Source organism: Dromiciops gliroides, chromosome 3, assembly GCF_019393635.1.
Source record: "Dromiciops gliroides isolate mDroGli1 chromosome 3, mDroGli1.pri, whole genome shotgun sequence".
Lineage (NCBI taxonomy): Eukaryota > Metazoa > Chordata > Mammalia > Microbiotheria > Microbiotheriidae > Dromiciops > Dromiciops gliroides.
In genome coordinates, this window is record NC_057863.1 from 174664364 (window position 1) to 174687312 (window position 22949).

A 22949-nucleotide genomic window follows, 5' to 3' on the forward strand; every position below is an offset into this window, starting at 1 on the left:
CTGTTTCATTCCTTTACTCTTAATCTAAAACTGGTTGCCAAAGAAAGACCATCACAGCATAACAACTGATAGCAGTTTCATTATGCCAGCTCTTTGTTATGCTCCTTATTTCTGCCAGCAATCTGGAGGATAAGGTTACTGCTCATTTGCTGTAGCTAACATTCTGACTTGAATGGCTCTGCCATCCTAACTGCTCCATCTTTTAAAACGTACTAAAGAGACATCTCCCACTACTCTTTGAAATAGAATTTCTTGTTTTAGTGTTGGGATAGTTTAAAAGATAGAAAATAAAAGCTCATTCTAACTCAAAGTCCTCAATAATGGCCCACTCCTACCCTGAAAAATGGTTATAGCAAGTGAAATTGCATTTCAACCTAGACCCTGCCAGTATCATATGGGTCTTCCTTCCCTTTGTTCACTCAATGGCAAGTCAGACAATAAGCTCGTCTTTGGTTCCAGCCACTGTGGGTCATGGAAAGATGAATAAGACAATCCCTTGCCCCCAGGATGTTATAGTCCAGGAAGAATTTGTATACAAATCACTGTAATACAGACCAGAACAAGATGCATGTTATAAGAGATGCATAAAACAAAATATATGTGTGTGCAGAGGAAGGTCAGCTTATCTCCAGGTGGGAATATTAGGAAAACTTTAATTCAAGAGGTGCTGTACGAGCCAACGCTCAGAGCGATGTGTAAGATTTTAATTAACATGACATGGAAGGATATATCAGGCTGAGGGAGTAGCTTAAGCAAAGGCAGCAAGCAATAAACAACTTAGAACTTTTGAGTTACTATCACCATAAAATTCTCCATAGAGAGGTTTTGGGTTTTTTTGACTTTTGTAGTCTTTACTCCTGTTCTCATAAAATGATTTGATTGATGCTTTAGACACTATAAAATTCACCTCTCTTAGGTGAATTTTTTCCCCCTGATGGAAGGCTGTTGTGAATTACTTTGCTTTCCAGTGGCTCACATCAATTTGTATTAGTAATTTTTTATAGTTATTATGCTTTAATATCTTTTAGATGACTTTAGAGACTCTCTCATGGTTACAGTTTTGCTTCAAGCTAAATAAAATGTATTTTAGTTGCCATTGAGTTTCTTAATGCTTGGAGAAGACAGAGGGAATCTCTTTATAATACCATTTCAAATATTAGCCTTTTTGATTTTCCATTGCACTCATGACTTTTTGTTGCCAATGAGAACATTCTTTTTGTTGAAGTTAGTCTTGCTCTCGTTGGCTATTTTTGAGTATTCCTTGTTCATACTTCAATATTAGCTTAATCCTTTCCCCTTATTAGTCATTATTCAGAAATATAACTCCTCATTTTCAACATTGTACCTGTTAGGGAGTAGGCTTTAAGTAACAGTTTTGAATAAAGCTTACATTTCCAGGAACTAACACAGTTAGTGGTATAAATGTTGTAAGCTAGTAATTGATACCTGACTTTGAAGAGGAATGAATGAGCACAGCCGTTTTATTCAGCAGATGCAGGTGGCTCTGGGCTCACCTTGATTTAAGATCTTATCGTGCTTTTTTAATAATAGAAATAGAAGTCTTCCCAAAAATGTGATTCTGGGCAAGAAGAAAAAAGATGGTGATTTCTTTAGAGTGGTCCTTGTCCTCTGCTTGTCACAGGCCCTTTGGTCAAGTCCCTTCACTTCACTGGACTAAAGTTTCCTGATCTGTAAAAAGGAAGGCCTGGGGCTAGATGATCTCTACAGGGCCCTCCAGCTCTAGCACTCTGTGATTCCTACGTTATGCTAATACAGGAATGACCTTGAACAAAGTATTGAGTGCTTGAAACTATAGCAGAGCCAAGGGATTGAGCACTTTGGTTGGTACTCGGTTAAGGTAGTGAACCTGACTGCCTCTGCTAATAGTGCTTTTTAACTCTAAATTCAATTTTAACTCAAATTATTACTGTGTTCAAGACACACATTAGGTCCTTGATAGACAAAGATCAAAACCAGGATAGGTCCTGAACTTAAGAAGCTTGAAATCTTTTTTAAAAATTCCATCTCTGTTAATTGTTAATTAAATCAATTAATTCTTGAATTATTTAAGTGGGGAGCTTTCAGTTTGAATTCAACTTTTTAAATTAAAAGCTTTACATTTAAGTGCTAAATAGTCTCATAAGTTGTTTCTTCTCTTTTCTTAAACTTTTGTACACTTGGCAGCTTCCTTCCCATCCAATCACACCATCCAGCAAACATTCAGACAGCAAGCCAGTGCCACTGACTCCTGCATACCACACGCTCCCACACCCTTCACATCATGGGACTCCACATACCACAATTAATTGGGGACCTCTGGAGCCTCCTAAAACTCCCAAACCTTGGAGCCTGAGCTGCCTGCGACCTGCACCTCCTCTACGGCCTTCAGCTGCTCTCTGTTACAAAGAGGTGAGGTCCTGCTGCCATCCAAAAGGGTTAATATGAGAAAAACAGGATCATGGTAGAAAACTGAACTTCATATTTGGGGGGTTAAATTAACGACCCTATGTTTACTCCCCAGTTTTCATTTTAGCTAATTCTGGAATATTGGCAGTTCAAAATTTGTGATTTTGTCTTTTATGCAGGCTGGCTTATTCAGAGCTATAAGGAAGATGTTTTCTGTCCTTATACTTTTATACTTTCTTTTCATTTATTTCTTCCAGTGCCTTGGTCATTAGGCCTGGTTGAAAAGGATCTTGTCCGTATGTTGGATCCTACCAAAAGCCTTCTTTTAAGAAGGGATCATTTTTATACAGAAGAAGGCATCACTGAAAAGTATTGTTTCTACAGCATTTCTTAATCTTTGCCAGCTTACATAGCAAGGCGATTGAAAAATAATTTCATGTGGGCTTCCTGTATGACTGTTTCAGAGCCTGAAATTATTTTTAACTTCTAGTTGGTGGTGGGAATCATTTCATTTTTTGCATGTCATGCTATTGCCCTTTATAACACTTTCAGTAACTTTGCAATCTCATGCAAGATATCATTTCCTTTGATTGGTCATCAGAAGAAGCTATATGATATGAAGAGCGAAGTTTGAAAATAAAGCAAAAGAAATTCTTTAAGTCACATCTCTTCTGTTTTGCCTGCAAGAAAACTGATTGCCTCATTCCAGCCTCATTCACTTCCTTCCTACTTCTGCAGCTTTGTATATTGTATACAGTGCTTAGAAAACTGAAATCTAGTATTTATCCACAGAATAAGTACAATTACAATAACTTTCCATCTGCCCTTAAGTTCTCCTGTGATAAAGAAGTGAAATATTTATTTTAAATTGTGTTGTCAAATGAACAGAACTCAAATGAGCTTACAACAAAGGTATCTACATCTGTAAAGTCAGATGCTGATGTGGGAAATGATGAGTATGTTGAAACATTTCTGCCAGGCATTAAGTCACGATGTGAAATTGACAGCTAGATTTGCAGGAGACATGTCAGACATTTTGTACATTAGGCCCATACTTGCAATTAAGCACTGAGTATTTTATTTCTAAATACTTGCAAGAAGAAAAGTGTGGCACAAAAAATAACGATCCTTAACATTTCTTTGCTCATTGCTCAGTAAAACCTGTTTTTGTGACATTCCCTTCACCTACTTTTTGTTGATTGCCACGAGTCCAAAACTAGTAATTTTTTATGATTGGCCAGAAATGAAAATTGTTGATTTTCTTTATTTTTTCTAATAATCTATTTATTTAGACTCTGTAGCCTGAAGGGAAGATGGGCGTATGATAAATTTGAGAGGTTTTACCTGTAGAGCTTAAAACCTAGGATATAGGTATTTTTATTTTTAGGAGTGGTTATACCCTTAAATAAATGAGACACATATGAGAAAGCTTAGCAAGAGAGAAAAAAATTGAAAAAAGGATTGTATATTTGGGGATTGTAGTATTATTGCAGATTTAACTAGTTTCTTGTTGCTTTCATGACATTTAGATTGGAAAATAGAGTTTATATACTCTTCAGGAATATTATCCAGAGGTCTCAGCTGTAGCTGAGAGCTTTCAATTCACTTGCTGGAAAAGATATTGTCCCTGTGATTGTTAAGGCTTGAGCTATGTTTAGGTATGACTTTGAAGAGGTCCTTTATAGTGAGCTGAATTCTCCAAACAGGACATTGATTTAATCACCTGGCTACTTAACTATGAGAAACTCCCTGACATGGGTACTGGAATGATAATTTATAGATTTTTTAAAAAAATTTATAGATTTTCGAACTTCAATCTGATTTTGTACAGGGATAGGGAGAAGACTTGTAATTTCTTTGGTATAATGAATTGACTAATACAGAACAGCACATAAGTTTTAGGTTTCTTTTTTTGTTTTGTTTTATAAGAAGACAAGTGATGGCCACAAAACCCAGATTTTTTAAAAAACAGAAAATGGGACTTAGTTTATGAAAGCCTTTCTGCCTGGCTACCCCTAACACATCTCTACTTAAGTTTCAAGTTCTAATTTTTTGGATTAATGTACCATTTATACAATTTAAATTATGTGTCACTTGACTTAAAAATACATATACAAGCACAAAAACCAGTGTTTGATAAAAGCTCAGATGTTTGAAACTTCATCCCTCATTGGTCTTTGTCCTGCTCATTCACTTTTTCACTTTCTTGTTGTGTACTTTTTTTAGAGGATGTCTTGTATTCTGAAGGTAAGGGGTGGACTGGTGCATTTCTTGGACTGAAATTAGCATGTTTATGCGTAGAGCAGCCCATGCTGTATCTCTGTTGCTATATTCCTTTGCTGTAGGTCTTTCCTTTGAAAGCAGATTAACTGCCCTCCTACTCCCCTGTCCTCCTCTTTTGTGGTTTAAAATGCTTTCTTCAATAAATCATTATCATTGTGTCGACTGACTTTCCTCTCAAAATCAGTGCCCTTGAACCCCTAACCCCTTTTGGGTTAGATCTATCAGTTGGGTCTACTCTCCAATGTTAACAGTTCCCTCAACCCAGGTATATGTAAGAATGTGAGTGCGTGTAAATTTGTATGTATGTGTGTGTGTACCTTTATTGTGCCATCTGCCATTTTTCCTTCCTCTTCAACCTCCGCCAGCCTGCCTGCACGCTTGCAGCAGCTTTGCTGAATATTGTTACAATATTAATAGGATATCCAAGTAACAGGAAATGTCTGCTTTCCCAAGAACCAATGGAAAAATAGCAGCCAATTTGACTAAAACTGGAAGTGGCTAATTAATTCTAAATTAATTTCCAGCAGCTGGCAAATTAAAAAAAAAACATAAAGGAAAAAATATAAAGCTCATAACAATGGCTGTAAGTGTCATAAGATTTCACACTTAACAACAACCCCTGTTGGTGTACCAGTCAAAACTTTCAGCTTTTGAGGATTTTGAGCAAAACAGGTTTCTTAAAATTCTTTTCTCTAGGATCTCAGTAAGAGCCCTAAGACCATGAAAAAACTGCTACCCAAGCGCAAACCCGAACGGAAACCATCTGATGAGGAGTTTGCATTGAGGAAAAGTAAGTAAAACTAAATGAGGGTATAAATACCTTCATTATCAGACAGGTCAGAAAGGTGAATAAGATTCTTTTTCAAAGTGTCAAGCAGAAATCAGTAGTTTGACGCTTCAGTACTTTTTTCTTGGGGTGTTGGGAAAGTAAGCAAAATTTAATAAATCCTAAAACCTGGAGAAATCTGAATATTGCCTGAACTGGTTACAAGGGTGGAAACAGATTAATTTCATTTTTTGTCCAAGGAAGCAGCAAATGTTATTCATTGTAGGTGGGGGGAAAAAACTAAATGTTGGGTTGGTATCCATTTGGGACTCCTTTGATAAATGAACTAGTCTATTTCTGGAACACCCTCTGTAAGATATCTCCACATAAGTTAGGTGTTACCTTACATCTGCCTCCCTTGGAGGTCTTAGAGGTCTAACATTAAGCCAGAGTTTGGAATCAGGGCTGTGGATCCCACACAGCTACTTGAGCATGAGAGCTTTGACCATAGGAGATGGTGTTTCACTTAAGGATCCTAGAAAAAAAAACAATTCAAAAAATTTCTAAGTGCCTATTGAAGAGCCTTTTCTACTTATCAGACATACAAAGATGAAAAATAACACAATCCTTATCCTAGAGAAATTTATGGGTGAGATGGAACAGCTAATTTAAGTTAGAAAGAGAGAAAATTAAATGCATAAGAAAGATCAAAGAGTCATTAGAGATTCAAAAAGGAGGTCACTGGTAGTTGTAAATGAGTTTCAGGAAGCTCTGGCATGCAAACTATATCTTGAAGGATTTTTAAAAAAATGTAAACTTTTAACTACCCTCAGTTTTTTCCCCAATTCTTCAGAAGATCTGTGATTTTCCTGATGCAAACACTCCTTCAGTACTGCTGAACTTAACTCATTTAGCCTTCTCCTGTGTAATTCTTGTCCATGTACACTTATATATTGAGAACATTATGTGAGATCTGATTAGGTAAAATTGAATAGATATAAATGTCAAGGCACAAAGACATGAGTATAAGACTTGCCTCTGACACATACTGGCTGTATGCCCTTGGGCAAGGTACTGAACCCCTCAATGACCAAGACTCTAAAAGTTTCAGAACAGGTGTTGATCTGCATTGGTAGACCGATTATTTTCCTTAAGAGCTCCCTATACTCATATAATCACAAGTCCAGTAAAATAATCACTTCCGAAGTACAAGATCAAGGAGCTTTGTCCAAATAGCAGTTCATCTGACAAAGATTGGGGGTTTTATTGGCCCACAAGCTCAGTTCAAGTCACTGTGATATGATAGCTAAGTAAGGTATTGAAATCTTAGGCTCCATTAAGAAAGGCATAGTATCCAGGTCTGTAAAGTTTGAAAGATAAAATTATTTACAGTGCAAGTCAGTAGTGTCTCAACTTCTCTGCCTTATATGGTGAGAAATTTTTAGTATCTGTCCCAATAATAGAAGATCTTTACCAAACTGTATCTTTCCTCAGTGACAGTTTTGTGAGCTTCGTCTCAGCAGCTTATTCTTCTAGTGTTTTGGGGGCTTATGGTTTGCCCCATCATTCTGTCACTTCTATTTCTCTTGATCCTCATTCAAGAGCTTTCCCAACAGGTCTTTCAGATTTGTGGACTTTTCCCTAGGTGAATATTTTCTTAATAAAAGAATGCACCTCTAACTCAATTTCTGCCTATTTGGTTCCTATCAAATAAATGTTTTATTTACTCATTCATTCATACATTCATTCATTCATTCAATCTTCTATTGCTGCATTCAAAAATCGTGTGTCACTTATCTCTTAAGTCTGAGGTTCCTACAAGGTCATATTTACCCACACACAAGTTAACATCTTTAGGTCGTGTTCTTATACAAGCTCCTTCATTAATATGAACATCTTTAGCCAGTAAATATTGTGTATTTTTTCCAAAAAAATTTTATTTAGACCAGGTCTAGTTCAGTAAGTAGACAGCCTGGGTAGCTAGCACCACAGGTTTCATTTCTCAGATCTATGCTTACTTATGAAGTGATTGTGGCCAGGTAATATGTGTCATTTCTGTGTCTTTCCTATCTTTGTCTCCTCAGAATTACTCTTCACTCCTGCTTTTCTTTCTTGGTTGAACCTAATACCCTATGCAGCGTTTGGCTTAGCAGCTGATTCCGAACACTTTTTTCTTTCCTCTTTTTATTTTAAAGCCCTCTTAATTTATTAAGTCATGTTTCTTCTCAGAAAATTCTCCAATAGAGTCAAACAATTAAGCAGGTTTTTAGCTGTGTGTTTTTGTATTTTTTTAGTCATTGAAAAATCATTTTGTACTACACCAGTGATTCCTAACCTTTTTTAGTTAAGAAGATCTTCTTTTTAAGATTGAAATTTTCATGAATTCACACATGACAGTATCTATTTTTTTTCCTTTTTTTTTTTGATGAGGCAATTGGGGTTAAGTGACTTGCCCAGGGTCACACAGCTAGTAAATGTTAAGTGTCTGAAGCAGGATTTGAACTCAGGTCCTCCTGAATCCAGGGCCGGTGCTTTATCCACTGCGCCATCTAGCTGCCCCATGACAGTATCTATTGATGGAAAAAATACAGAGTGACAAAAGCTACTATGAATTAAATGCTGATTTTAAATGGATTTGTATTTTGTTAATCACAGTCCACATATATTTAAAAAAGACATTCAAGTATATATAGATATAGATATATATAGATATATAGATATAACCTATGTCAGATTACCTGCTGTCTAGGGGAGGGGGGAGGGAGGGGAGGGAGAGAGAAAAGTCTGAAATCGTAAAGCTTGTATAAACAAAAGTTGAGAACTATCTTTACATGTAACGGAAAAAATAAAATACCTTCTATGTAAAAAAAAAAGACATTCAAGGCCTTTAGTTTACACAAAAAAGTATTTTTGCTTAATATTTTGTTGGAACTAAAGAAAGATCAAAATAACAATACATGGTATACATGTGAATTTGCAGCTCTTTTGTAGGAATCTCGTGGTGGTCCAGAAGTTCTTGCTGTTCATATTGGGTACCACTGTACTATTAAAGGGAAGGAAGCATTTAAAGTGGTAATCCTAATTGTAGCAGTGTACTAGGCAAATTGTGGAGTAGGCAAAGTTTGTTGTCTTCATCTTCCCATCTTTGTTGCCTTATTTGGCTCTGAAGCTGATAGCCCTTTGTAACCACCTAGATATTGCTTCTATCTCTTTCCTCCTACCCATCCCTGCAATTTACTTTGGACTTCAGGTGATAACTAATGTGATAAACCTTTGTGCTACATGTGCCAGAAAGAAATAGACAAGAGGTCTGCTTCCAGGTATCATGTAGCATTTTAAACTTTGACCTTTTGGAAACAAGACTAACATTCTTGGTTATGCCATTATTACCTCTATTATTTCATCTAGAATATCACTTGTGCTAAAGATACATTGCACATTAGAAAGAGCACTGTATAAAGAAACTAAAAGGTTTTGTTTTAATTCCCAATACTAGCTGGGTACCCTTTGACAGTGCAATCACTTAATCTCTGTGAACCTTAGTTTCTTCATTTGTAAAATTAAGATAATACTTGGACTACCTTTCTTACAAGTTTATTGTGAAGAAAATATTTTGTAGGCTATAAACCACCACAGAAATGTGAGAGTTGCTTTTATTATCCCATTTTGTTCGCTCCCCCATAGATTGTAAAAATTATAAGATGTTGAAGCCTCTGGCATACACTCACAGGAGAACACCTAAATATGATTCATTAAAAAACACCCCAAAAAACAAAACTGTCTGGGTACAAAACCTTTCAGATCATAGTTTGCTAATTCTAAACCACAGTAGTACAATATCATTACAACAGATCAAATGCAACTTCTCTGTAATTGTATGATCCACCCTAATCCAGGATGAAAGTCCACCAAAGTGATTATAGGCCCCAAAATTAATTGGCTCACCCATCTATCTATCTCATCAGGAGCTAGTTCAGTGGAGCTGCATATATCTGATTAATTAGAATTGTTTATTTTGAAATTATGGTAGCTATCTATTTGAGGAACCAAACTGTAGAACAGATTTGCAGAGTAAGAAAACTTTAGAACTCGAAGTCTAACCCCTTCAATTTACAGATAAGGAAACAGACTCAAATTAAGTGTAAGGTAACATAACTAATTAGTATCAGTTCTGACATAAGGATCTGCTATCTTCTGACTTCCAATACACAGTTTGTTTTTTCCCACTCTACCACAAAACTTCTTTTTTGGTTAAAAATTGGTATAGTTATATGGGGAATTACTTTTTGTTGTTGCCACCCACATTGTATTGGGTTATTATGTAGTAATGATGACATATGCAGTCTTTGATAATGAACTGTCTGAGTCCATAGCAGAGCAGACACAGCATTAGCACCTTTAGGAACTTCACTAACATCTCTAGCAACTTAGGATTCTTCACCTGGAAGAAGTATGGCTCCTTAAGTCATCTAAAGGGATAGAATGTTACTTAATTGAAGAGGTAATTTTGTTCCTTTGGAGTTTGGAGGGCAGTGTTGCTCTCAAATATCTCAGATAAAATAGAAGCGTTTCCAGTCTATTGTCTACACAAGGGCTTCTTAAACTTTTCCCACTTAGGACCCCTTTTCTCCTGAGAAATTTTTACAAGACTCTGGGTATAAAGGTATATAAAATAGGTATATATAACCTTTTACTATTGCCAGATTTTTTGTGACCCCCACATTCAGTTACGTGATTCCATATGGGGTTTCTACCCACAGTTTAAGAAGCCAGGAGCTATACACTATTGTCACATGACGAAGAATCTTAGCATTATAAAATTGAAAGGAACCATAGAGGATATCAATTCCATCCCCAACACAAATGAGAAACGACAAATGTGTTTTCACAAAAAGTTTGCCAATAGTAAGGAATTTATCTACTCAGGGAGCCCATCTGGTTTTTGGAAAGTTATAATTATTAAGAAGTTTCTTTTCTTATGTTAAACCAAACTCTACCCCCTTGATCCTAGTTCTGACCTCTGAGACTAAACAGTGCCTTTCATAATAATCCTTAATAAATATAGTCTAAACTATCTTTGAAAAGAATTTGAATTAGACAAGAAAAGTTACTAAACTATAATTTTGACCAGGAGGGTATTCAGAAACATCAGACTTAGAAGAAATGAGGCAGAGGGAAGTAAACAGATCCAGAAAAACAGCACATAAACTAAGTACTATAATCTGAAGGTAAAGAACACTCAAAATCAACTATAATGGTCTTTGTAATTGCAATGAGCAGTCCAGGCCCTGGAGAAGAAATAAGGAAATGCATGTATGTTCTTTCATTGGATACCCTATATTAAGCTATCATGGGTGTGGAATGTTGCCACTATCAGATGCATAGATGCATTTGTTGTTTTTTAAAATTGTTTTTCCCAGGGGAATAAGAGATTAGCATATATTTGAAAATGACTGTGAAGCAAAAAAAAGCATGGATAAGATTTACAAAATAAAAATACAGGAAGCACAGTTACTGCATAATGTATTATAAAAATGAACTGTTTCCATATATTAAGCCAGTAAGGAAGGAAATGGTGATGGCGGACCTTGAAAGTCCTTCACATTTTCTCACAGTGTAAAGCTAAACTTGGACAACTATCTTCAAAATTGAAGTGCCTATTGGGTTAAGTAGGTTTTTACAAGGGCTTGGTTGTGATGGGACTGAGAACTGTGTGGAAAACCAAATAAAACTGTCATGCCGCTGAATACAGTTTTTTGGGAGCCAAGTGCTTTTTGAATTGAATTTTTTCCAGCTTTTTCTTTGCTGTGCTCCACAAGACATTTAATGAACCTTCCAAATTTCCAAGTGACATCAGCCAGTCTTGTAGATATGACTGATAAGTAGTGTTTTTCTAGTAAGGAAATGGGAGGCTATGAAAATTATCTGGATATGTATTATGAAATTAAGTATCATTTGATCTTGATTTTCTTAGTTCATGAAAGCATGGCATGCTATGGAGAACTTGTTTGGTAATTGACTTCAGGAATGGAATTTTAAATCCATTTCTTATTAGTCCTTAAACTCATGATTTATTTTCTAGAAATTATAGTTTGCCTCTTGCAGATCTTATTACTCTCTAATGTTAATAAGGTTGAACTAGTATGTTGCTGTATACCTTTTTAAGTTTTTAAGCCTTCACACTCCACATGTTTTCCTGAGTATTTCAATGAAAGAGGTAAGTCTTTTAAAATTATAATCTAAAGTGATGTTTTAGTAAATATAGTAACAATGAGCCATAGCAAACAATACCATAATATTTGATGTGATAGCTTAGGAAGGAAGTGATGGAGAGGCCGCATGAGGTGAAAAACCCACTGGATTGGGAATCAGACAGCTTGGCTTTAAGTCTCAGCTTTTCTACTAGTACCTTGTGCCCATAGTCATTTAACCTCAATGGACCTGTTAAGGGCTAAAATTCTAGCTAGTCTGTCTAAAATATCTAATGAGTGGTCGCCAATAAATTATAAGCTTTAGCAAGAGTTAGGCTTTTAAGCATTTATTAAGGAAAATAAGAATTTGATAAAGAGAGAGAGAAAGGCCTAGATTCCTATCTATTAAAGGGAGAGCACATTTCTAGCTCCGCTCTCCACCAGAGTCCAAAGGAAAGAGAGTGAGCGCCAGTCTCTTCCTTCCTCCTCCCACTAGTCCGCGTCACTTCCTGATGCCAAAGAAAAGACTCCTGGTCTTGCCCTCAAAGACCTTCGCTTCATGGGCAGAACTCTTCTACAGTAAGTCTCCAGCAGGTGGCGTTATTCCAATCGTTACAGACCTGAGTTTCCTCTTTTGTAAAATGATAGAGTTGTATTATATGACCCTTAATTTAAGATTTCTCCCAGTTCTAACATTCTGTGATTCTATCAGTCTGTTACTGAAGCAGGAAGTCTTTTGAAAACAGCCAGAAACATAGTTTTCTAATACAGACCCATAGCCAACCAAGGCATTTGGTGGACAGAACAACGGCTCTATAATCAGAGAAACTCAGTTCAGATTCCTCTTTGTTACCTCACACAAGTCACTTAACCTACTTCCTCATCTTTAAAATAAGGTCTGAAATCTCTTCCAGTTATATAGCTATGACCCTTTGAACTCTTTAGTTTTTTTTTTTTAATTTTTAAATTTTTAATTTTTAAATTGTTTTTTTTAGTGAGGCAATTGGGGTTAAGTGACTTGCCCAGGGTCACACAGCTAATAAGTGTTAAGTGTCTGAGGCCGGATTTGAACTCAGGTACTCCTGACTCCAGGGCCGGTGCTCTATCCACTGCGCCACCTTGCTGCCTGACTCTTTAGTTTTTAATGCTTGATTCTGAGATCTGTAGAATTAGAGTGTCTTAATTGGAAAAGTCCTTAGGGATTGCCTGATTTAACTATCTTTTTATAAAGATAATTCAGATGAATCCTAGATAGGTTAAGTGACTTGTCAAGTTCATAGAGCTTATTTAGATCCTAGGTTTTGTGACTTGGTTGTTTACCCTTTCTTCTACCCAGGCTGTTGGGTGTGTCTTCTATCAAAGATGGCAGCTTCATACTAAGTGAGGAAATAGAAAGAGGGCCATCCCTTATGAGATATCAACTCTTACTGGGCTTAGTGTTGACATGGTATACAAAATGAAATGACGGTTGTAATTAAATAACTCCATATAAATCTCTAGCATCTGTTTACAATATTTCTTTGAAGCCCTCTTTTATGTCCATGGTGCTGCTGAAAGGTAAAAAGCCCTCACTCAGTCAGAATCTCTAACCAGATTACAATAATTTGTGAGCTAAAGACATTTGGTTGTATAGCCTAAACAAGTCAGAACCTCATTGTGGGAATAAATTATCAAATTGACATTTGACTAGGATTGAAAGTTTGTGTGATGATATGAGGCAAAGTTTGAAAATGGAGAGTATACATGAGTGTGCACATACATACATACATATTTTCACACCATATGGCTTGACTTTTAATCACAAGTGCCTACATATTGTGAACAGTGTATTTTCCTGCCTTAGAATATATTTGTTAAGAGGCAGCTAGGTGGCGCAGTGGATAGAGTACTGGCCCTGGAGTCAGGAGGACATGAATTCAAATCCAGCCTCAGACACTTCATACTTACCAGCTGTGTGACCCTGGGCAAGTCACTTAATCCTCATTGCCCTGCAAAAGAAAGAAAGGAAGAAAGGAAAGAAAGAAAGAAAGAGATGAGGATAAAAACACTCTTCTAGAAAGTAGGCTGTAACAGCCCTCCTTGCTAGTTTTTCCATAGAGCAGCTGCCAGTGATAGCTGATCATAACACAACTACTAATCATCATGCAAATGAAGAGCAGTGACATCACAATTTTTAAAAAATCATTTCTTTTTGGCCATCCATATCCTTTTTTTTAATATAGATATTCCTAGAATTCTTGGATTTCACAGTATTTCAGAATAAAGTAATAAACCCCCTTGTTAAGCTGACTCAGGAAAGCTGTTCAACTTCTGCTATCCTGTCCCCTGTCTCCAAGGCACTTCATAAATATCACTTCCTATTTAAGGCACTAGCTTAGCTTAGTCTTATCTTTACTGTTGTCTGTCTAGTTATACTTTCCCTGGGTTAGGGAACATAACTATAAGTCAGTCAGTTAACATTTATTAATTATCTGATGTGTGCTAGGCACTGTGCTAAGTTCTGAGGATACAAAGCAGGATGAAAGACAATCTCTTTCTATAGGATCCCACAGTCTAATGGAAGAGACAACATTCAAACAACTATGTACAAACAAGCTATGTACAGGATCAATTGGAAGTAATTAACAGAGAAAACGGCACTTTTAAGAGAGATCAGGAAAGGCTTCCTGCAGAATATGGGATTTTAGCTGGCCCTTGAAGATGCAGAGATGAGAAGGCAATCATGCTAAGGTGGGAGACAGCTTGTGGAAATGTCCAGAAGTAGGAGGCCAGTGTTACTAGATTGTACAGTACATGGTGGCAGTGTAGAGTTGAAGAAGACTGGAAAGATATATGTGGGGATTGGGGAGGTCAAGTTTCGAAGGGCTTCGAACACCAAACAGGATTTTATGTTTGATCTTGGAGATGATAGGGAGCCACTGGAATTGATTGAGATGGGAGTGATCTGATCAGACTTTAGGAAGATCACTTTAATAGACTGGTAGAGGATGGATTGGAGTGAGGAAGGATTTTTGTCTAGGATACCAGTTTGTAGTAGTCAAGGTGTGAAGTGATAAGAACCTGCACCAGGGTGGGTTGGCAGTGTCAGGAGAGGAGTATGAATATAGAGTGAGAGAGTGTAAGGAGTCAAGGATGACACCCTGATTGTGAACCACAATGACTGAGAAGATGGTGGTACTCTTTTTTTCCCCATAAAAGTATTTTATTATTTTCCAGTTACATGTAGAGATAGTTTTCAACATTTGTTTTTATAAGATTTCTAGTTTAAAATTTTTCTCCCTCCCTCCTCCCCAAGACAGCAAGTAATCTGATATAGGTTATATATGTACAATTACATTAAACATATGTCTGCATTAGTCATGCTGTGAAAGAAGAATCAGAGCAAAAAAGGAAAAACAAAAGAAAAACAAAAAAAATAGAAATAGTATGGTTCAATCTTCATCTAGATGCCATAGTTCTTTTTTTTCTGGATTTGGAGAGCATTTTCCATCATGAGTCCTTTGGAACTATCTTGGATCATTCTATTGCTGGAAAGAGTCAAATCTACCACAATTGATCAACACACAATGTTGTTGATACCGTATACAGTGTTCTTCTCCTGGTTCTGCTCATCTCGCTCAGCATTGGTTCATGTAAGTTTTTCCAGGTTTCTCCAAAATATGTCTGCTCATCATTGCTTACAGCACAGTAGTATTCCATTATATTCATATACCACAACTTGTTCAGCCATTCCCCAATTGATGAACATCCCCTCAATTTCCAATTCCTTGCCATCACAAAAAGAGCAGCTATAAATATTTTTGTATATGTGGGTCCTTTCCCCTTTTTTCTCTTTGGGAAAAAGACCTAATAGTGGGTCAAAGGGTATGCACAACTTTATAGCCCTTTGGGCATAGTTCCAAATTGCTCTCCAGAATGGTTGGATCAGTACATAGCTCCACCAACAATGCATTAGTGTTCCAATTTTTCCATAGCTTCTCCGACATTTATTATTTTCCTTTTTTGTCATGTTAGCCAATCTGATAGGTGTCAGGTGGTAGATGGTGGTACTCTTTTTTTTTTTTTTTGAAGGGGGGGTGAAGCAATTGAGGTTAAGTGACTTGCCCAGGATCACACAGCTAGTAAGTATCAAGTGTCTGAGGCCAGATTTGAACTCAGGTCCTTCTGAATCCAGTGCTGGTGCTCTATCCACTGTGCCACCTAGCTGCCCTGATGGTAGTACTCTTGACAGTAAAAGGGAAGTCTGAATGTGGGAAATGTTTTAAGGGGAAATATAATGAGTTTAATTTTGGACATGTTAAATTAAAAATGTCTACAGGATATTCAGCTCAATATGTCCACTAGGCATTTGGAGATGTGGATTTGGGTCTTGGGAGGTAAGATATAGCTGGGTAAGTAGATTGGAAAATCATCAGCATAGAGTGCTAGTTGAATCCATAGGAGTTGACGAGATCACCAAGTAAAATGGTACTGGAAGAAAGAAAAGGGAACAAATTCCTGTACAACACCTGTATTTGTGACATAGATTAAAATCCAGCAAAGGAGACTGAGAAGGAGCAGTCTTTAATTGGAGGAAAACCTGGAGAGAATATTGAAGAGAAGAGGGTGTCGGGCTGCAGAGATGTCAAGAAAACTGAGAAAAAGTTATTAGATTTGGCAGTTCAGAGATTGTTGGTTGCTTAGAAGAGAGCAGTTTTGGTTGAATGATGAGTTTGGAAGCTAAACTGTGGAGAGTTAAGAGAGAAGAGAAGAAGTATAGATATCTACAATAGGAAACACCTATTCTAGATAACCTTCTTAAGGAGTTTAGCCATAGAAGGGATGTGAGACATTGGATGAAGCTGGCAAGAATAAATGGGTCATATGAAGGTTTTTTGAGGAAGGAGATATGGGCATGTTTATAGGCAATGGGTAAGCAGCCAGTAGACAGGGAGAAGTTGAAGAGAAATGAGAAAATGAGGATGATAGAGGAGGTAATCTGCTGGAGAAGAAAGGCTTGTATGCCACTTGTATGCTTAGAAGGCTTAGTCTTGGCAAGATATGCTTAGCACAGTGCCTAGCGTATAGTAGGCAATTAATAAATCTTTATTGATTGATTGATATGATGTAATGCTGGAGGAGATAATTGTAGAAATCATCTGGGTGATATGAGATAGGGAGGAGGGTAGAAGAGAGAGCTCTTGGCAAATGATCTCTATTTTTTTAAATCATAAAAGTATTTTATTATTTTCCAGTTACACGTAAAGATAGTTTTCAACATTTGTTTTCATAAGATTTTTAGTTCCAAATTTTTCTCCCTCCCTCTCTTCCCTCCCCCTCTCCAAGAGAGAAAACAATCTGATATAAGTTATATGTGTACAATCACATTAAACATTTTTCCACATTAGTCATGTTGTAAAAGAAGAATCAGAACAAAAGGGAACAACCTCAAAAAACAAAAACAAAAGTAGAAACAGTATGGTTCAATCTGTATTCAGAATCCACAGTTCTTTTTCTGGATGTGGAGAGCATTTTCCATCATAAGTCCTTTGGAATTGTTTTGGATCATTTTATTGCTGAGAAGAGCTAAGTCTATAACAGTAGAAGATGATCTCTGTTTTTACTGTGGATGGTGAGGCAAGGAGATTTGAGAAAGGATGAAAAGGTTTGGAAGAGCTGCTGTGATGAATGGAATAGTGAGTTGATTAGGGAATTATAAAAGAATTGCCTTGTAGCAGCAAGAACTCAGTTGAGGGTAATAACATAAATTTGTAGTGGATCTAGTCTGTGCGGTTTTGTGATTTTCCCCAGCTTCATTTATCAGCATGTGTGGAAGAACAAAGGCAGAAAGTGTTGGGAATGATCCAGAGCTAAGGCTTGGCAGGGCAAGATTAGTGATGCTATAAGTGGGACAAGGGACTCACCAGAAGAGGACATTGTAGTGTTGAACCCTTTCACCAGAGTCGAAGATGGGGAAGGGAGGAGGATAGTGTAGCTAGTGCAGTCATGATGATCTAGGAAACAACTCAGAGGTCAAGGGATTAGAGGTCATAGTGTAGACAAGAACAAGGTTTGGGGTAACAAGGCAGAGGGAGAAGTGAAATGACAATAGATTGCGATTAGATGATAGAATTTCAGAGATCATTAATATGAGTGGAGTATTTTTGAGTGATGGCAAGATTAAGGATATGAACATCTTTGTGTGTGACTCAGGTTGTATGGAGGAGTAGGCCGTGGGAAATGAGTAAGGTGAGGAACTATGCAGTTAAGATGTAGCTGAGGGGCAGCTATGTGGCGCAGTGGATAGAGCACTGGCCCTGGATTCAGGAGGACCTGAGTTCAAATCCAGCATCAGACTCTTAACACTTACTAGCTGTGTGACCCTGGGCAAGTCACTTAACCCCAGTTGCCTCAACAACAACAAAAAAAGATGTAGATGAGCCACAGTCACATATGTACCAATGCCTCTTGGACATCTCAAACCCTAAGCCCTGTAAGTATCTCAAAGTTAACACGTCTAAAACAGAACTTATCTTCCACCACCAAGACCTTCCCCCTTCCATATTTCCATAACTCTATTGAGTGTACCACCATTCTCCTAGTCACCCAGGCCCACAGTTGCAGTGTCATCCTTGACTCTTCACTTTCATCCCATCAATCCATTGCCAAGTCTTGTTATTTCTGCCTTCACAACATCTCTTGTATGTCCCCACTCCTTTCTACTCATACGGCCATGACCCTAGGTCAGGCCTAAATGAACTCTCTCCTGGATCACTGAAGTAGTTTCCTAAACAGTCTTCCTGTTTCAGGTATGCCCACTTTAATCCATTCCCCCATCAGCTGCCATGATGATTTTTCTAAAGTGTAGGTCTGATCTTGTCAACATACTTCTCCCCTTCCCCCCACCCCCCCAGCTCCATGAGCTCTAGTAGCTGTCCTTTTCTCTAGGATCAAATCTGACCTGCTGAGTTTGACATGTAAAACTCTTCACATAACCTGTTTTTTCTTACCTTTGTGGTCTCTTACATATCCCTTCTGTGTACTCTACATGTAGTGACACTGGCCTACTTGGCCCTTTTAGGGGGGCAGGGGTGGCAGAGCAATGAGGATTAAGTGACTTGTCCAGGGTCACACAACTAGCAAGTGTCAGGTTTCTGAGGCTGGATTTGAACTCAGATCCTCCTGAATCCAGGGCCAGTGCTTTATCCCCTAAGCCACCTTAGCTGCCTCTCATTGGCATTCTTAAAAAATGACACTTCCATCTCCTTTGCACTGGCAGTTCTTCATTCTTGGAATACTTTGCCCCTTACCTCTACTTCTTAGTTTCCCTAGATTCCTTCAGAATTCAGCTCAAATCCCAGGAAAGATGCTTTTCCTGGCCCTTTTCCTACTGCCCTCCAGCTGCTGGTGCTATTTCCTTTCAGATGACTTCATACTTGTGGTATGTATCTTATAGGTACCTCTGTAGTTACACACTGTCTCCTGCATTTAAATGTGCCTTTCTTTGTGTCCCCACTGTTGATCCCAGTACCTGGCACATATTAAGCACTTAATATATATTTGTTGACTCAGAGAGAGGCTTGTTGATTGTTAGGGAAGTATGTGCCTTGGTTTCAAAGCATTCTGGCTGGACCTCAGGCTATACGAAGAGGAAAAAACCAAGAGATATGGAATGGTGTCATTGAAGGATTTTAACTCTGTCTACTCTGTTCTGCATCTTTAATACCATTAATTGACCATCAGTCTGTAGGAAAACGAGTTCTCCATGTGATCTCTAGGTTCTACTCTCAGTGATTATTTTGGGAATATTTGAGTTGATAGCATCTAATGACTTCCATAATCTCAGATGAAGCTGCAGTGTTATCAGAGAACTCTTATTTTTTGTTGTTCCTGTGTCAGTTGAAAGTTATCTAGCTTGTCAATTGGTAGTGGCACTTTAAACATACTTCTTTTTTTTTTTTTAAAACGGGGCAATGGGGTTAAGTGACTTGCCCAGGGTCACACAGCCAGTAAGTGTCAAGTGTCTGAGGCCGGATTTGAACTCAGGAACTCCTGAATCCACGGCCAGTGCTTTATCCACTGTGCCACCTAGCCGCCCTTAAACATACTTCTTAATGATTTTTAGTTCACTGATGTCACATTCTTTTGATATGGTTATTTAATGATATGTAACAATATAAACGCCTTAAAAACTCTTTGGAAAAAAATGACTAACAAAGAGGGGGGAAAGATAAATTTTCTTAGATATTTCTATCTGGTGTTGAATTACTGACTTTATATTTTCAAAATGAATTTTTTCAACAAATGTGCAATCTGCAAAATTTAAAATTTTGTTATTGCATTTAACTGTTGAAAGTCTCTGAAGTCACTGACTTCTTTAAAAGTATTAAATGAAACATACTTTAATTTGAAAAAATTCTAGGTGTTTCAGTGAAACAGTATTCGGGATGAATTTCCTTTTACATGAATTATTTGGGAAGGTCAGTTTTCAAAGCTACAGTGTTCTTAATGATGAATTGCACAGGAAAAGCAGTGGAAAGAATGTCATCAGAAATCATATGGCTAGAAAAAACGGTGAACTGATCACAAAGCAGAAGGAAAAAAAACTGATGGTTAACTCATGTGCTCCATATTGTCCAGGCAATATCAAGAGATCTGGAGAGACTCATAGTGTGTTGAGTGGATGCTTTTGTGCAGCAGATTCACAGGAGGGCATGGACAGTAATCACTTGGGTCCATCAAAATACTAAATGTTTCCTTAATTGATTTCAAGTTTTGCTCTTTTATTGATAGGTACAGCTGCCTTGGAAGAAGATGCCCAGATTCTAAAAGTTATTGAAGCATATTGCACAAGTGCCAAAACCCGCCAAACACTCAATTCAAGTAAGTTTAAACACAGAGCTCTGTTGAGAGACTTGGTACCTGGAGGTGTTCAGTAAGAATAAGCCGGGCAGCTAGGTGGCACAGTGGATAAAGCACCAGCCCTGGATTCAGGAGGACCTGAGTTCAAATGTGACCTCAGATACGACACTTACTAGCTGTGTGACCCTGGCAAGTCACTTAACCCTCATCGCCCTGCAAAAAAAAAAAATTAAATAATTTTTAAAAAAAGAGTAAGCTGTTCAGAGGGCAGCTAGGTGGCGCAATGGATAAAGCACTAGCCCTGGATTCAGGAAGACCTGAGTTCAAATGCGGCCTCAGACACTTAACACTTACTAGCTGTGTGGCCCTGGGCAAGTCACTTAACCCCAATTACCTCATCCCCCCCCCCCCAAAAAAAAAAGAGCTGTTCAATACTGGAGGCAGAGCAGCCATAGAAAGTAATCAGTGACTGCTAGTCACATGTCCAAATTGTTTTTAGTCATTGGATGAAGCTTGGGTGGCTTCATACATAAAATGAGGATCCCACACTGAAGTCTTGAAGGTATTAAAAGGGAGCTAAGTTATCTATAATAGAAGAGCTTGGTGTGACTTACTGCATAAGCCTCTATTTAGAAGGTTTTTCAGTTTTAAGAAAATCTTTACTGGAAGATAGTGAAGAGGGAGATCGCTGAGGAAAACACTAGTATCTTATCTCAGTCACATGAACTATTACTAGTGGTGAGTAGGGTTCTATTTCAACAAATTTTTCACTGAACAAAAAGTGATATCTTAGGAATTGCTGGCAAAGTGTTTATTAAGCAGAATGAAAACGTGATTACTTGAGGTTTTTGTAATAGCTCGTATGGTGACACATTTATATAGTGTTTTGAGGTTCATAAAGCATATTCATTTGAATTGGTAAGGTGATTTAAAGATATTAAAAAAGTTATTAATCAGATTCTAGTCTGGCTCCTATTAATTATCTCAAGACAACTTTTACACACAGTGGGAGAGTTGAGGAAATTTTTCTGATTTCCTCTTCCACAGTGTTAATGTAAATGTGGTATAGGTAGATTTAGTACATTATTTTTGTTTAGAAAAGGCCCCATTTTGTTCCTGTTTTCACCCTTTGGCTGATGCTGAACAAGCAGCGGTTAACTTAGGCCACTTCTCCGGCTCTGGCTTTGCAGTGTGCAATAATGATGCACTCTAGTAGCCGGATAGAAAACAAAGCTCTGCTCTGACTGCTCCTGTTTGATAGTACCTTGGCCTCTAGTTTGGGGGCTGGGAGAATTGTGATCAATGCATTTTAGAATCTTCCCTGAATGATTTTGTGATGTTCTTTAAGTTGTGGGCTTTTTAATTCCACCTAACTCAGTACATAACTATTGAGCATCTAATTTGCAAATTAATTGCTGGGACTCAACATTATTGTTTGCCCATTATTTTTAAAAACTAGCTATTGCATTCTTATACTTTTTAAAACCTAAATTAATTTTTTTCTGTATCCTGACAGTAAATGAAAGAAGATCCCTAGTAAACCTGAGAGAATTTCATGTTCTCTGTTTGTAACTCTCTAGTAGACATGTCTGCCTTATGTGGGCTTTCAGAGTATTTCACAAAGATAATGTGAGGATTAATTAGTCTTTTTGATTTATCAGTGTATTAGCTATTTTTGAGTTTCTGCTAACCCAATTTCATCTTTTACTGAGATTCCTCTGAAAACCACATTATTCTGAATTTGCCATTTTTTTTCAATAAACTCTGCTGCCAAAATATTTTTATATTGGGATAGTCATTGAAAAAAATCATTTGATGAATGATTTTAAAAAAAATTCACAGATATTATTTGCCTTATGCTTGTGTGTTATTGATGTAAAGTATGAATAGTATTTTCATGTATAATTAATATATTTTTAATAAAGCATATTCTGCACCCCAAATCAACAGCACTTATCTACAATTATCTACATTAGTTATACATCAGAACTAATGCACCAAACCAGGCAAACATTCTTTAGGATTCCAAGTTCTTTTTATTATTGCAAAGTCTGCTGGGTGCATACAGTTTACTATAATCAGAACCTGTAGCTTTTATCTCTTTTTATATTGTTTAAATCTTGCAATTTATAATGAACAGATGACAGTTCTACTTTCAATGCTATCTTGCCTTTTGGTAGTTCACTTTTCATCAACCACTTTCCACCCAGCAAAATATGCTTCTTAAATATTTTAGGAGTCCTTTGGGTTCCTGGAAAAAGTGCCCTGTCCTAGGCATGAGTCTAAAAAGAAGCATTTAGATAATTTTTAAAATTATTACTTAGCTATTAGTTTCAAACTTTTCCTATTCTGTGGAGACCAGAACTGATTGATTAATACTTTGTTTCTTCTATGTCCTCTATGGCAAAAAGTGTTGAGGTGAGGCATAAAGTAGCCGAAAGGAAGACAGAAATCCAGGGTAG

The 22949-nt window shown here is 37.3% G+C and overlaps 1 protein-coding gene across 6 annotated transcripts in view; it reads left to right on the top strand.

Moving 5' to 3' along the window:
• The window catches only part of ARHGEF7 (Rho guanine nucleotide exchange factor 7), a 318711-nt gene that overhangs the window by 276431 nt on the left and 19331 nt on the right, over positions 1-22949 (top strand). For 4 of the 6 annotated variants that reach the window (XM_043991289.1, XM_043991291.1, XM_043991293.1 and 1 more), the window contains exons 16-19: positions 2185-2409; positions 4633-4653; positions 5386-5479; positions 20419-20508. In XM_043991289.1, the coding sequence (XP_043847224.1) occupies positions 2185-2409; positions 4633-4653; positions 5386-5479; positions 20419-20508 (430 nt within the window). The remainder of the gene's footprint in view (positions 1-2184; positions 2410-4632; positions 4654-5385; positions 5480-20418; positions 20509-22949) is intronic. The other 2 variants (XM_043991290.1, XM_043991292.1) reach the window with 1 other exon arrangement.